The sequence below is a fragment of the Daphnia magna genome, linkage group LG1 (assembly GCF_020631705.1).
Source record: "Daphnia magna isolate NIES linkage group LG1, ASM2063170v1.1, whole genome shotgun sequence".
Classification (NCBI taxonomy): Eukaryota; Metazoa; Arthropoda; class Branchiopoda; order Diplostraca; family Daphniidae; genus Daphnia; species Daphnia magna.
The window spans coordinates 15,537,288-15,553,440 of NC_059182.1; the positions used below are offsets into that span (position 1 = coordinate 15,537,288).

At 41.8% G+C, this 16,153-nt stretch overlaps 4 protein-coding genes across 6 annotated transcripts; 2 read left to right on the top strand and 2 right to left on the bottom strand.

The window, feature by feature from the left end:
* Positions 1-2,781: 2,781 nt before the first annotated feature.
* Positions 2,782-4,041, bottom strand: LOC116916791 (proteasome subunit alpha type-7). The gene is made up of 4 exons (XM_032922147.2): positions 3,817-4,041; positions 3,498-3,738; positions 3,209-3,342; positions 2,782-3,126 (listed from the first exon to the last, which is right to left on the bottom strand). Exons 1-4 carry the CDS (start codon positions 3,919-3,921, stop codon positions 2,854-2,856), a joined length of 753 nt encoding a protein of 250 aa, XP_032778038.1. The 5' UTR covers positions 3,922-4,041; the 3' UTR covers positions 2,782-2,853.
* A 978-nt stretch (positions 4,042-5,019) lies between these two features.
* On the top strand, positions 5,020-7,623 carry LOC116916758. Of its 3 annotated transcripts, none has more exons than XM_032922111.2 (6): positions 5,020-5,503; positions 5,637-5,866; positions 5,931-6,219; positions 6,279-6,443; positions 6,514-6,699; positions 6,753-7,623. In XM_032922111.2, exons 1-6 carry the CDS (start codon positions 5,428-5,430, stop codon positions 6,887-6,889), a joined length of 1,083 nt encoding a protein of 360 aa, XP_032778002.1. In that variant the 5' UTR covers positions 5,020-5,427; the 3' UTR covers positions 6,890-7,623. The 3 variants fall into 3 exon arrangements, with proteins under 3 accessions (XP_032778002.1, XP_032777994.1, XP_032778010.1); XM_032922103.2 differs by having other exon boundaries at positions 5,035-5,503; positions 6,279-6,449; XM_032922119.2 differs by having other exon boundaries at positions 5,051-5,503; positions 5,931-6,207; positions 6,279-6,449.
* LOC116916656 (protein virilizer) lies at positions 7,599-14,509 on the bottom strand. The gene is made up of 5 exons (XM_032921946.2): positions 14,351-14,509; positions 14,168-14,280; positions 13,967-14,102; positions 10,452-13,910; positions 7,599-10,390 (listed from the first exon to the last, which is right to left on the bottom strand). Exons 1-5 carry the CDS (start codon positions 14,405-14,407, stop codon positions 7,712-7,714), a joined length of 6,444 nt encoding a protein of 2,147 aa, XP_032777837.2. The 5' UTR covers positions 14,408-14,509; the 3' UTR covers positions 7,599-7,711.
* Positions 14,510-14,556: 47 nt separating this feature from the next.
* On the top strand, positions 14,557-15,649 carry LOC116916800 (dolichol-phosphate mannosyltransferase subunit 1). Its single transcript, XM_032922152.2, has 4 exons — positions 14,557-14,780; positions 14,848-14,947; positions 15,015-15,125; positions 15,187-15,649. The coding sequence occupies exons 1-4, from the start codon at positions 14,680-14,682 to the stop codon at positions 15,595-15,597; spliced, it is 723 nt and encodes a 240-aa protein (XP_032778043.1). The 5' UTR covers positions 14,557-14,679; the 3' UTR covers positions 15,598-15,649.
* The last annotated feature ends 504 nt before the right edge of the window (positions 15,650-16,153 follow it).

Genomic DNA, 16,153 nt, shown 5'->3' on the forward strand with positions numbered 1-16,153 from the left:
AAATTAACGATAACAGTGCTGTTAGCGCACCAACTTAATTTATGGTTTTTAACGTTTAAATCAACAACTATAAGACCAACAGGAAAATAAACCTGATTTTCGTGATTTTTATTCAATTTTGAATCAAACTCATGTATTTTAAGCAAAATTTGAAATTTGGCCAAAAATGAAAAAGTGGGAAGGGTATAGCCTTCCCACTTTTGTCAAAATCGGCCAAAAACGACATCTCTTGAAATTCTGCAAAAATCACACGGTTTAATCGAAATTGAACGCTGATTTCGATTTAGTCATTGGTTTTCTCGTCAAACAAGCCGTTTAAAAAATAAACGAAAACAGTGCTGTTAGCGCACCAACTTAATTTATGGTTTTTAACGTTTAAATCAACAACTATAAGACCAACAGGAAAATAAACCTGATTTTCGTGATTTTTATTCAATTTTGAATCAAACTCATGTATTTTAAGCAAAATTTGAAATTTAGCCAAAATGCCAAAAAAAAAGTGGGAAGGGTAGCCTTCCCACTTTTGTCAAAATCGGCCAAAAACGACATCTCTTGAAATTCTGCAAAAATCACACAGTATAATCGAAATTGAACGCTGATTTCGATTTAGTCATTGGTTTTCTCGTCAAACAAGCCGTTTTAAAAATTAACGAAAACAGTGCTGTTAGCGCACCAACTTAATTTATGATTTTTAACGTTTATATCAAGAACTATAATACCAACAGAAAAATAAACCTGATTTTCGTGATTTTTATTCAATTTTGAATCAAACTCATGTATTTTAAGCAAAATTTGAAATTTGGCCAAAAATGAAAAAGTGGGAAGGGTATAGCCTTCCCACTTTTGTCAAAATCGGCCAAAAACGACATCTCTTGAAATTCTGCAAAAATCACACAGTATAATCGAAATTGAACGCTGATTTCGATTTAGTCATTGGTTTTCTCGTCAAACAAGCCGTTTTAAAGATTAACGAAAACAGTGCTGTTAGCGCACCAACTTAATTTATGGTTTTTAACGTTTAAATCAAGAACTATAATACCAACAGAAAAATAAACCTGATTTTCGTGATTTTTATTCAATTTTGAATCAAACTCATGTATTTTAAGCAAAATTTGAAATTTGGCCAAAAATGAAAAAGTGGGAAGGGTATAGCCTTCCCACTTTTTGTCAAAATCGGCCAAAAACGACATCTCTTGAAATTCTGCAAAAATCACACAGTATAATCGAAATTGAACGCTGATTTCGATTTAGTCATTGGTTTTCTCGTCAAACAAGCCATCTCAAAAATTAACGATAACAGTGCTGTTAGCGCACCAACTTAATTTATGGTTTTTAACGTTTAAATCAACAACTATAAGACCAACAGGAAAATAAACCTGATTTCCGTGATTTTTATTCAATTTTGAATCAAACTCATGTATTTTAAGCAAAATTTGAAATTTGGCCAAAAATGAAAAAGTGGGAAGGGTATAGCCTTCCCACTTTTGTCAAAATCGGCCAAAAACGACATCTCTTGAAATTCTCCAAAAATCACACGGTATAATCAAAATTGAACGCTGATTTCGATTTAGTCATTGGTTTTCTCGTCAAACAAGCCGTTTTAAAAATTAACGAAAACAGTGCTGTTAGCGCACCAACTTATTTTATGGTTTTTAACGTTTATAAATAAAGCCGTTCAGTTGAGTATGCCATAGAATAACACACACCTACCAAAGCGATGAATAAGTTCCACACGCGGCGAAGCAACGGGATTAACGAAACACAAAACACAACGACCTTACGTAAACGGAATAGAAATTGCTCATATACACGGCCTTTCATATGAAGTCCGTTGCTAGGAGACGTCGGAAGCCGGTCTTCAAAAGTAAGTTTGCGGACTGATTTCCCCTAGTTTCGTGATTTTTTCTAAACGCCATCTGTTGTCAAAAAAATTTATACCCGAAACTCTGGTCGGACGTCTAAATTGCTCGGCAATCTTTCACCTTTCAGCCCAAAATTACGGGAGCACGACTTACGACTGTAGCGTTATCTTCTATACAAGACGATACCATTAGATTAATGGAGGGCACTTTGCATAGCACCATCTATCGGGAGAAGTCTCAGAAAAAATGTGGGGTCGGTCGACATGATTCATGAGGAGACATGTAGTAGGCGATTCCGTTTAGCAAGAATCCCTATCGGGAAACTATTTATATATATATATATTTCTTTTTTTTTCAGCCACGCGAAAAATTCTACTTGTTAACACCGATCAATCCGATCATTGTATCTCTACTCTAGGACCCTTGCTCCGTTCAAGGCGCTACCAGATTTTATATTGAAAGAAACATCTTTCGGCTATTGTGATCCTTGGCATCACTCTTGTGTGCTACAGGGATGTCATCCCTTACGTTCCCCAAAAGAGAAATTAACGCCGAACATCCTTGCGCATCTTGATAAGAAAAACGTGACAACTATCTAATAGAAATTTTCATCGAGTTACCAGGAATAGAAGCATTTTTAAAATGTCAGATACTACTTGTCAAAGTTGAAAGAGTAAATTTCGCAATTAGTGTGTAGAACTAATGATGATTTGCAAACGTTATTTCAACATACTTGTGTGGTTCATTCTTGAGCGCTATGCCAACCTATAAAACCATACGTATTTTTATGAATCTGAAACTGGCAAATTCAAAGAGTACCAACGTAGAGAAGAATAAAAGAATAAAAAATGCGTTAAGTTAACTTGCGGTTCTACCATCACAGCTTACAATGATGCAAGTTGGATTAAATATCTTGCGGTTCGTTAGCCCATGGTTTATTTATTTGTATCGGTTTGCGATGCAGCATCACAAATTCGTAGTATTTCAAGAGTTACTTCTTTTGTTTCTTCTTTTCTGCTTCTTCTTCCTTCTCTTTCTCAACAGCAGCGACATGCTTTTCGATCTCGTCTACTTCTAACATCTTCATTGGCTGGCCACGCCTCATTATCGCCAACTCTAGATTCTTACTTCCTGACTGTACCACTTCCAGCAGTGCACGAATAGCGAGCTTTATAACCTTTTCTTCATCTTCCATCTCCTCGAGGTTATAGTTCTTCTCTAGAAATTCACGCACCGTTTTAGCGTTCCGCCCTGTTGCGTTAGCCTGTCAGATTTAAAAAATTAATTGTGTTTGTTAATTAATACTCATTTAATGACCATTACAGAAGAATATTTTTTGCCATTACCTTCCATTCGTGATATGTTCCAGAAGGGTCTGTTTGATATAAATGAGGGGTACCATCAAAATCAAACCCAGCGAGCAAACAAGAGATGCCAAACGGACGTCTCCCATTGCTCTGTGTATATCTCTGTTTCAAACCTTGAAAAAAAAAAGAATTATCAGAAGCAAAGCATTTCAAAAATTTTCCAGAATTACTACCACAATACATCCAAAATAAGAAGTCATCTGATTCCTTCATGTTTCATACATGCAGTTCAGAAGACATATCATGCTAAATCTAAATGGAAATATACCTGCAATATATCTTGTTATGTACTCCAACGTAACAGGATCCTCAACTGTTAGTTTGTGGGATTGGCATTCTATTCTTGCCCTGTTGATCAAAATACGTGCATCGGCTGTCAATCCTGCAAATGCCATCACCACATGATCATCAAGTAGGCAGATTTTCCGAACTGTCCTCTCTTCTTGTAGCTTAGCAACAGATTTTTTTTCAACTCCCAAGATTACCAAATTCTTCCCACGTACACCGACCTTAATAGATTAAGATATAAATTATAGCAACTACAAGTTTAACAAAATCTGACTGCTAGGTAACAAAAAGTCTCTCACAGCAGTAGATCCTTTTTTTACAGCCTCTTGGGCATATTCGACTTGAAAAAGATGACCATCCGGGGAAAATACTGTAATAGCGCGATCGTAGCGTGCCGAACCCATTATTAACCAAAACTTGAAGATACTGTTCGAAATTCGATGTCTTTTCAAGCCTCTCGTGTTAGCACTTCAGAGCAAAAACTTTACCGTCAAAACTTGCCGAGTCAAGTAGCTTGCTAAAGCGACGTTAACAATAGTACTATTTAAAAATTAAAAGCTGAAGTTGACTTTCTAAATCCTTGAATATTTCTAATTTCCTCAATTATTTTTTAATGAAGTTTGTTTTATACAATATGTTGTAATACATATTAATGGTAAATTGGTAATTATCGATTTCCTTTGCCAGACTCCAGCACTGATAGCGAACGCCTCCGATTACCTGTAATCGGGGCTTACGCCCCTCCCCGAAAAAAGCCAACCAGGCAAGATTGGTTGACTGACTACCTCGTCAACCGGGGCAGCGTGGGGCAAAAATCAATGGGTTGCCCCGGAAGCCCCGACGCCATTTTCTAAGATGGTAGCTATAACATGACGCCAACTTCAGGTTAGAAATCAGGGGAGAAATCAGGGGAGAAATCAGGGGAGAAATCAGGGTAAACATGGTATAATACAACATAATCGGGGTTATAATGGGAGCGGTCACTACGATTTTATTGTAACAATCGCTTAGGATTCGATCGTATATGTCACTGCGTCTCTCGATTGTTTGCAATCGGGATAGCTACTCCGATTGAAATCTGATTAGATTCGAAGCAAAAAATGTGAAAACCCGAAAGCCCAGCCTCGACATGCCTCCCCTAATAGGCAAAAAAGAGCCCCAATTGTCTAGGGGCCGATCCATAAGTAATAGAGAAGATAGTGGATGAACATTGCACGGTTTCTAAGGATCATGTCGCCAGTTTTTTATGGCCTTTGTTAACGGATGTCCTGCCACCTAGCGCATTTTACGGGAGCTAAAATCGTCATGGTCCATTTGAAAAAAAGTGCAAAAATGGAAATCAATCCAAAATACGCTACAGAAAGGTACAAATGGAAGGGTAAAATAATTATTTATCACATTTTCCCACTTTACTTTCAAAACGTTCTAAATAGGCCTTGAATTCCATTTGCTGCAGGAGAATCGTTGTTAACGTCTTGGCGGCATCGCCTTACCTATGTTGTAGTACCTATGTTCATCAACCATCTTCTCTACGACGCTGCCTGCCTTGGTCTATTTGCCTGGTATTGAGAGACGAGATCACCGCCTTGGTTGTCAAAGCCTTAGAGAAAGAGAGAATGGCGACGTAGTAGAAATACGGCATCGAATTGTTTCAGTGAAAGAAAACCAAAGTTTCCCATTTGATTTCATAAGTTTTAGGCCGTGGAATATCTTCGTAGCCAATAACCATGCCAATATTCCATTTCTAAATTATGACTACAACATAACATCACTTTTCCATCCCTCGCCTTTGATCTCTGTTGTTACTGCCATGTGACTCCGCCGATAGATGACGTGTTTAACAAACTGACAGCAAGTTTCGCCGATCTATACTTCTCTAAGACTGCAGACAGTCGATAAGTTGTCAAAAAATGGAGTTCGCAACGAGACTGTTTTTATTGTGTGTTTATAGTGTTGTTATTTTAGAAGCTTACGGATATCAAATATGTAAGTATCTGCTTTATATAAATTTTTGTAAAGTGAAATTCATATGATCGTGTGATTGACTGCACCGAAATCGACAACGCCCTTTGGTTAAACTCACTGATGTCGCAACAGTCTTTATTCTTTTTCTTGAAAGATTATTTAGAAGATGCTAATGTTTGTTCGTCGGCCAAGAAATCCATCAAAATGAATTCGCGGAGTACGGCACTATTGATACAACTTTCCAAATACCCTCATGTCACTGAATTGGCGATTGACTGCCATCTAGAAATAGAGGCACCAAAAAATCAGGGCTTGCAAGTTGTTGTTGAAGATATTAACCTGAGGAGAAATCCTTTGGATAATGAGTGTGATGATTATGTATGGGTAAGTATGTAAAACTAGAGAAATTATTGAGGAATGCATTAATATATACCTCATTCGTCTTTAGTTTGGCAGGGATGGTGATGGCTATCTAAGCAAAAAATTGTGTGGAGAAAGGAAACTTGTTCCTATATATGATTATACCAGTGAACGGTCATCTGAGTTACACAATGAAGAAATCCTCCACAATTATGTGGAATCACTCATTCCTGAAGGACCAGAAGCTACAACATTTTATGACCCTGGTGGAGAGTTACATATTTGGTTTAGAAAAACCAGCCGGAAAGTGGATCAAAATCTTCAACCTTTACGACTAAAAGTAGTTGTAACTTCTTACAGGACCAGTAATATGATCTGTAATTTTCTTCTGTTATGTTTGGTAACAATGTTTGCTTATTCCACTACTTGAAACCAGCCTGCAAAACAAATGACACAGCTTATTGGCCATGCATACCCAGTGTTGACAAATCAACCAAATTGCAAGAAAAATGCATCCCGTCGAACTTGAAATGCGATGGACATGTCAATTGTGGAGCAGGACTATTTTCGGACGAAACGGGCTGCGCTGTCGCAACATCGAGTAACAGTAGGAATCCTCCTCATTCTTTTGCATTCCTTCAATGCTAACATAGACTTTTTCTTTCATCCAGTTTCCAACAATGCCATTAGCACGGCTTCACTTGTCATCCTGGGGGCCGTAGCGCTCCTCATATTATGCCTGATGGCCAGCATGGTGTGTTTTTGCCGTCGACGCAAAGCACGTCTTCGCCGAGCAAGAAATCAAGACGATTGTCAAGTGGTATCAACGTTACCTATTCCACATCATGCTGGTGAAGGTATGTATATACATTGAATCAAAATGGGCGTTTGTTTAAAATTATTCTTGTAGTTCCTCTAGAAAGATGGCGAGTCCCTCATCATGACGAGACACCGGCTACCAAAGCTGTAGAAGATCCTCCTCCAAGTTACTCGGAATTGTTTCCGGATTACGCAGCCGTGCCACAGCAATCAACCGACTCGAACTGACGCCTGATCAAAACTATTGCTTCAATATCTTCCAAAACTCAAAACGGGAAGAGAAAGTATCGGCTCTCGCATAGCGCTTTCATGACAGCAAGACACACTGTTTTAAAATTGCCAACTTCCTTTTAATCACTGCCAATTTCACAATTTCTATCCCCTTCTTTTCTTCTTTCCCTTTGAAGAATCAGCGCCACAATATTCAGGCTACCATCACATGTACCAGTATTGAGGTACACGTCTTGCTGATTGAGAATTGCTGAGCTAGTTCACGCAAGTGATGGCCACGACTTTAGATTTCATCTATAGAAGAAGTTTCTTGCTCATGAATTCGGCTTCTGTCCTTTCCTCTCTTCTGTCGTAAAGATTTGACGCCATTTTTCCTCGTGCTAGTCTAGTAGGCCTAGCCTTTTGTCCTAGAAAGCGTTTTGCCTGGTTGCAACTTTGAAGTTTGGATCTGATTAGGGGCAGAAGTGTATAGACGTCAAGTATCAGATTATCTGGGGTAATAGAACGTAAGGGTGCAACATACAGTAGGTACCCATCAGGACGCACATATCGTCGCACACTAGAAAACTAGCAAGAAGAAAAACTCTTTGTACATTTTTACATTTTTTCTCACTTTTACCTCTCATCTTGCTCTCATCTAACCCCCATTTTTGTCGATGTAATAAATGTGTCGTTCGCGTAGCGGTCGGTCTGTATTCGCAGTGGATTAAAATTTTCTTTTTTTATTGTTACTCATTACATTTTATTCGCGTTCATTTTGGTCACAGAAACACTTATCCGCTACACCCACTCCATTTCGAAGTCCTTTGGGATTCCATGTTAGCGTGAAAACGTGCGCGTGTGTCGCGTGCGTCCAGCTGGTGGGGCCGTGTTTGACGGCGAACTGTACCGCTCCTTGCTAGCGGTGTTGGTCCAGACACGATTAGTAGACTGAAAACGAGTAGCAGAGCGCACTTCTGTCACTGATGAATGCAGATACGGATCATCCCACTTAACTGAAGCAGACGATGTCGAACTGGTACCACCGGGACGAGACCTGACGCCTTCACGTCGCGGTTGCTGGAAGTTAAAGCGACCACGCTCACCGGGGAAACCTCGGCCTCGATTACCACTTCCCCTTCCTCCTCCACCTCTTGTGACTTTCGTGCCGTACAAGCTATTGCAAACCCCGGATGACGATGACGGTCCGCCAACACCATTCTTTTCCATGGCAACAAAATCGTCCACATGGAGCGATGGTGGACGTGACGTATTAGGTGCACGAGAACGAAATGGGTCGTTTCGCCCATTGACACCAGGTCTTCCAAATCCTCTACCTCGCATTGGGGCCACATAGGGTTTACTTGATTTATCACGAGCTGTCGAAAGAATGGGTCGTCCCGGTGGCGCATCAGTAGATCTAGCATCGATTCGACCTTTAATTGTAATTACTGTGGTCGCACGTCCACCAATCTCCATAGGTTCGGTGTGGCTCTTGCAAAGACGTTCCGTCAAAGCCATTAAATCCACGTCGGCACCCAAGCAGCTCTGTGCAGTCTCCAGAAGATCACAACGGACGTAATCAGTGTCGGAATCAGCAGGTTCATCTACCCAGTGCTGATGGTTTGATAACCAGTACGAAGAAGAAAGACGATCCTCATCAGTTGGTGAATCACTAAGCAACGGACGGTGCGCAAATTGTAGATTAAGCGTCTCTGGAAGCGGGATAATAATCTCCGCTGGGGTATCTTTTGGGATGGTTGAATCCGAGTCTGAAGTCTGAAGGATTCTTACTAAAGCTGAAAGGCTTTCTCGCAAGCTTTCCATAGATTCTTCCTCTGTACAATGCTCTCGCAGGAAATCTTCAAGAGCAAGTAGTGGATGCTTTTTAGGCTCTTCAAGAACATTTTCTTCGACCGGTAGAGGATCACTTTGCCACTGGAGAGCTTCGGAAAGCGTAACAATTGGCACGGTAACATTGCGCCGACCGAGGCCTGATGCCGCCGGAGTCTTAACGAGCGTCCTGAGAAGTTCTAATGCAGTTGACAAAGTGGACACACTATCTGAACTATCCTTGTTGAAACTGTTGGCCATTTTCTCGAAAAAAGCCCAAAGAGCATGCCGCTTTCGCTCCAAGACTTTATGCAGGTACTGGAACGTGTAATTGTGCTCTGTTAGCAATGTTAGCGTCCGAAGCGTGGGCAGCAGTGACGAATAGTTGTGTTCGGAGTTGGCGAGATGATCCCATAAACCAGAAATAATGATTAACATAGGTTCACGGGACGGAAGAGCGGCGGATAGGTATGACTCATATTCGACTTTGTCAGGCGACAAAAGGCAAATATCGGCGTCGAGTAATGCCTGGCAGATGGAGACGACGCATTCCTGTGATTGGATGTGAGCCGATGTTCTTGAAACCGAGTTGAGGATCAGGCACAAGCATTGGAGAAAGTCGCTATATTTCTCGTCAGATTTCTGTAACCCGCGACAAAGCTGAAGCACCGCAGCTTTGATGGGTGGGTGTGTCACAATAGCAGCGAGAAAATTCAACACTCGGGCCGAGTGGGCTGTGCAAACCAGTGTGACCGGAAGGGAAGCTACGACGACATCTTTTTCATTTTCTTCGCTTTTGGCGTTAGCTGGTGGACTAGGATCTTGAATCAGACAACTGGAAAGTACAGCATCCAAGGCGGCTCTACCTATAACAAGGGCTGTGCTGGCTGAGAGATCAGCAATCTGGACACACACTTTCCGCAACAACTGCAAAAGTTGAGGGCCAGAACAACACAATAGCCGAACAACTTGCTGGATTTGTGGCCCGAGGGTGTGCAGGTGGACACTCCAAAGTTTGCGAGCATTGAGTATCTCTTGAATATGATCGTCCGAAAACTGTGTTTCCCCTCCGACTCGTTTAAACAGAGGCAATGGCAGTGGGAGAATTTCGTTGAGCACTTGCAATCCCGTGATAAATGCAGCCGGTCCGGAACAAGAATGAACATACTTTAAAATCTCCTGAACCATCTGCGTCCACAAACTTCGCGCTATGGCATCTTCCGGGGTGGTAGATGTTTTCATGACACTATTAGTACTATTATTTTTCACGCTGTTGCCATCCCCAGTTTGCAACAAAGGCTGAGTATACGCCAACAGAGTGCCGATAATGTCGGAACAGCATTCTGCAACTTTGTAATGGAGCAAGGATGAAGCCGGAACAGCACTGACCGTGGCGTAAGTCTGTAATAAGACCGAAACTGCTGTCAGGTCACGAAATTCTGAGTCACGGCAGCGGATAAGCTGACAGAGGAGACGGCGGATCAACTTAAGTGACGGATAAACAAGGGATAGCAGAAGAAAGCCTTGTGGTCCGGCCAAAACGGCCCCATGAACAGCCGGCTGCTCATAGGCTTGACAAAGCCTCAGTAGCATGCTTACTAACACGCTCAGCATATCGTGACTGAAGAGCTGTACTACAGCGTACGCATACTTGAGTTCGACGTATTCTTCGGTGCCGCTTTCTCCCTACACATAATCGTTGATTAATGCACATGATTAATGTAAAGAAATTTGAAATGTACAGTACCTGTTGGTTGGGTATGGCAAGTGGACAAAGCAGACGAAGGGCTACAATAAGTTCGGGTGGAAAGCTCGACACGTCGTCGGCATGCTGCTTGACTATTTCACAAAGAATTGGCAAACCACTATCAAGTGTGAAAACTTGCGGTCGATTCAGGATTTCAACCCAGCGAGCCAGATGGGCTAACTTATTGCTATCATCTTGATTGGAAGCCACCAGTCCGTTGAGCGCCACAGCGTATTTGGCATAAAATATTGCATTCTCTGTTGATCTTACGGCAAGCGCAATTAACTCAGCCGCATATCCGCGGACAGCCGATTCTTTCATTTTTGTTTCGACATCCGCGTCCTCTTCATTTGTGAGAATGTTAAGCAAAACATCGATGTTACTATCCATTGCAAGTACATGGATTAGAGCCAAGCGGCCTGAAACGCTGAAAACGAGACTGTAGAGCGATTGGATGCATTCGATGGCGGCCGGGCTGTCTTTGTTGTTATTGATCACGTGATGTTTCAGGACATCCAGACACTGGATAATGTGTAGTGAATGAGCTAGCTGAACCCCTAGCCGATGTGGAGTCATCGATGCATGATGACTAGTGACGTTCAGTTCTTCCATATTGGCGTACTCGTCGTGACGACCCTCGGATGGTTCACTCGCCAAGCCAATTGACGCATGTCCGTGACTAACAGATGTGTGCATTAGAGCCCGAAGGATCAAGGTTGTTACGTCTGGTTCACTAGAAAGGAAACAAAGCCCATGATGCGTTTTCCCCAAATCCTCCAACAAGTTCAACACTATGTCCACGATGACGTGATCACTTCCTGACAACGGATGAGTTGACAGAAGTAATAAAACGCTCAAAAATCTGTGGTGGCGCATGAAACTGTAGATGCCCTGAAGTGGATCGGAGCCCGGATTGGAGATCTCGTATTGTCGATAGACGGGCAGAAAACGAACTAGATGACCAACAGTTAACAACGGGTTAAGATAGACTTTACGGACTTGATCCAAACTAGAGAGTAATTGTGTTAGGTGGGGCTCTAGGGGGTTCTCCGCAACAAGAGGTGGACACGAAGTCGTTGTAGAAAAACTGTCTTGAGAGTTTGAATCCTGGCTTTCCATGCTCATGCCTGACGGGCGACGGATGTCCTTTCGCCTAAAGCCGCTTGGAGGTAAGCGAACCAGAATTTGCCCAACGTTATGAATCCGCTGCAAGGCTTCGTAGGTATGAATCTTTCGAATGAGGGCAGACACTGTCACTTGAGCTCGCGAGGGCTGGGTCTCCTCTACAAGTTGGATCAAATACTGGTATCCATTCGCGCATTCCAGTACAGGTTTTCCTCTCCAATGCTCCATAACATACGGCCAGAAAAGTAAGGCGTCAAGACTCCGTAGGCACATTAGCTTTAACGACTGGGCCATATGAGGTGCACGGTAAAGGCTTGCAATTTTCGTCAGGACGCCGCGATCTACCGAACGTTCTACAAGTGACTGCGAGCACTGCGCCACTACCTGGGACAGCTTCAGTCCGCACTTGATGTGACGGACTGTGTGTGTCGATGGCCCAAGTTGCTCACGAGCACTATCGAAATCCAGACCGTGAAGTAGCCACTCGACTACTTTATCCTGAACCGATTTAAGCACATCCGCTTGTGAATGTAAGAACGCCAGAGCATTGGGCAAAATAGACACCAAGTGATTCATACTTTCGATCCATTTTTCTCCGCGTGAAGTAAGCTCTAATAATGTCTGAAGTCTCAATGCTGCGTCTTCCAGTTCACTGCAAGGTATTCGAGACTCCGAGAGACCTTTGCTTATTCGCTGTAATATGGTGTTCGAAGGATCTGATAAAATTTGAAGTGGTTGAAGCTCGATGTTGTAAGGATTAAATGGTTTTCCTATTTCGAAAAGATCGCCAAATTCATTTATATCCAAATCTGCTATGTCAGTGTTATAGTCTTCAAACATGAGGTCTTCGTCGCTAAGAATTTCTTCTAGCTCTTCCAGCTCTTCGGGTTCGTTGACACTTTCCGCAGGTGCTTCAACTGCCAAATCAGTCGAATTGACAACATCATTTCCTACGGTTGGTTCTACGTTTTGCAACGCGGATTCAGGTGCTTCAATTTCGTTTACTTCCTCTTCAACGTTTTCATCAACGCGGATTAAGTTATCTACATCCGGCATTTCATCGTCTGATATGGCTTCCATTTCTACACCAGGTGAAAAACATTCAATAGGGGTCTCTTCTCGTTTAACGGGAGTAAGAGGCGGAGGTGGTGGTGGAGGAGGAGGTGGCGGCGGAACTTCAACCGGTACGGATACCGGTGCTGGTGGGACAACAACGATTTCAACTGGTTTCTTGTCTTCTGCGGGTGTACGAGGCCGTCTAGAGCTTTCACGTGATCCTCGTTCTTTTGCTCTATCTTTTTCGCGATGACGATCACGGGACCTTTCACGCGATCGATCACGCTCGCTCCCGCCACTGCTTCTTTCGCGTTCCTTCGATCGTTCTTTACGATCGCTCCTATCACCACGTCTTTCACGGTCTCGGTCGCTTCTAGCTCGTTCGTCAGTTCTGGCCCGATCTGAATCGCCCTTTATTCGATCTGGGTCACACTTAACTCGGTCGGAATCACTTCTGAGTCGGTCAGCGTCGTTTTTATCAACTCTTGCCCGTTCTAAATCGATCCTGTTTCTACTAACATCACCTTTGGCTCTATCAAATTCACTCTTTGTTCTTTCAGGATCACTTCTAGTTCGTTCAAGATCACTTCTAGTTCGATCTGAATCACTCCGATCACTCTTAGTTCGATCGGATTCACCTCGTTTTCGATCCAGCTCCATTTTGGTCTTCTCACGGTCGGAGTCTGTTCTATTACGGTCAGATTCACCCCTGTGCCTGTCGGGATCAGACCGTATTCGATCCGGATCATTTTTGGATCGGTCAACGTCATGTCGGCCTCGATGGTCACTTCGATTGCTTCGCTCGCCATCTACTTTGCTGGCTCGATCACATTCCCAGTCTCTTTCACGGAATTCACTTGAATCTCGCGTCCGTATGAACTCATCACTACGTCTGCTTTTCTCCCGCACCTTCTCGACTATTTTTTCTTCGACCTTCACTTTAAGTTCTTTCTCCGGCTCATCCTCGTGCTTTACTTCAAATTCGACCACCGGTGCTGTTGACACAAAAGCATTTTCACACTTGAGAAGGTCAGGTTTTTCTTCAAATGGAGGTGTAGAAGTCCATAATTTTTCTTCTGGTATTTGACTGGTTAACACTGATGCTAACTCTGGAACTGGTGGTTGGATTGATTCATCTGGAACTGGGCTTGCAGGCTTGATAGGGGCAGCTGGAGGGGGTGGAGGTATGCTGATTATGGGGGCCCGTGTAATAACCCCATAAACAGCAAGTGTCACAGTTGTATACCAGCCTCTCAAAACTAACCCATCTGTTGGTACCTGAATATTTAAAATATGATTAACAGCCTTGTTGATTATCTAGAATAGTCATTTACTTTTTTGTCAGAATCATAATGAATATTAGAATTCTGGTTGTAATCCAGGACCCCAAGTGTTTCAAATGCAGATGCCCCAGGTTTGCTCAAATCATTCACAAATAGTTCAAGCTTGAACTGGGATGGATTCGTGGCTCTGTCAAAAGCATGTTAATCTGTAAAGATTGTGGTTGTAAGTAATATCAGTCTCTCGTATATTACCCCAAACGCACTCCTCCAGGAAAATCGGCTTGCACTTTGGCGCCTAAAGGTATGACTCGCACTTGGTTTATGTACACGGGCTTGGGAAATTGTACCAAATCCAAATTCAATTCCTGCAAAATGTCGCCAAGTTAGAGTTGTAGTCAACTTGATTTACGGTAAACATTATCCGACGAACCCTACCTCTGTTGTACCATGAGCAAACGTGTCGAAGAACAACAATTCTTCGCTCTCTGACATTTTATACTGAGCAGAGCAGAAAAACTTTCATGGATAAAATTTTTTTTTTATAGAAAAGTTTGGGGGTTTGTAAAAGGCTAAACAGCAACTGTCACGGTTCAGAAAATATACAAAAGATAGCAACCGCCGGTAGAGGGTCTCTTAGGTCTTAGTAGCCCCTGATGTTCCTCTCCTTCTATTGCCATCAGTGTCTGTGTCTTTGCTTACGTCAACAGTTTGAATTTCTTCAAATTGATTAATTGGTCAAAACAAATTTCCTAAGAGCCAATTAAATGGAACATAGAGATAAATATAGCGTACTACTTCCGACATATAATGAAAAAGAAAATTTGCCTATCATTATTTGGCTTTTAGTTAAAGCTTTTACTGAAAGGTAAGTGACACTTTATAATCATATCTTCACAACATTGCAGTATATAACGTACGTCTTTTATTTCTAGCGGAGATGATTTTGAGATCATAGTAATTGATGACGGAAGCCCCGATGGGACTTTAGATGTAGCAAAACAACTGCAAACCATTTATGGAGATGAAAAAATAGTAGGCATGCCATGATGTCTGTCCCTTTTACAATGAAAATTCTACAAACATGTTTTTTTTTACATAGGTCTTGAGGCCAAGAGAAAAGAAACTTGGGCTAGGGACAGCTTATATTCATGGAATCAAACATGCTACAGGCAACTTTGTTGTTATTATGGATGCTGACCTATCTCATCATGTATGCACAAAATTTAAGTGAAAAGATCTCAACAACTTACTCATATTTATATTCTATGCAGCCTAAATTTATCAAAGAGTTCATTGGAAAACAAAAAGAAAAAGACTATGATTTAGTCTCTGGAACTCGATACAGTGGAAATGGTGGAGTTTACGGATGGGACCTAAAACGAAAAATTATTAGTAGAGGTGCTAACTATGTTACCCAGGTATTGTTGAGGCCAGGTGCTTCTGATCTCACTGGAAGCTTTCGCTTGTATAAGAAGGAAGTTTTAGAAAAACTGGTGCAATCATGTAAATCGAAAGGGTATGTTTTTCAAATGGAAATGATTATAAGAGCAAGGCAATTGGGATTCACAATCGGTGAAGTTCCGATTTCATTCGTTGATCGTGTTTACGGAGAATCAAAACTCGGTGGCAATGAAATCTTTCAGTTTGCTAAAGGTCTTCTCTATTTGTTTGCTACTACTTAACCCATTTTAAAGATAAATGATTTTAAAATACATTTGGTTACGTTATTTTGAATACCGATTGTTATTTGCCTATAGGCTGAAAAATAATTTCTATCGTGCCGTTATCCTTCACAAATAATTTGAAATAGAATCGAAAAATTACGCGCTGGTATTATTTTGTATTTTTAAAAATCATTCTCAATGGAAAAAATGATTCAAACCCTTTTTTTGTCGCGTTAGTTGTTTGCTACCCCTTGATTTAGCTGATTTGCCCTGAAAACGTCATCACTGGTTAGCGTTTAAGAGTGTTGATAACACACTGACAAAGCGATACAAGTACTAATTACATTCAGAAGAAAAATGGAATGGAGAAAAAGCGCCACTAAAGTTGTCCGGATGATGCTCTATGCATTTTGCATATTACTTCACGCACACCTGATAAATCCAGTCGATGCCGCCGAAAATGACACTGGCGATTTCGAGGATGTGCTACGAGAAAATTATCGGGGCCCTATCGCTTTTTTCACCATTTCTGTACTGCTATTTGTAGTCTTGATGCTCAGTTGCTGCTTCTACG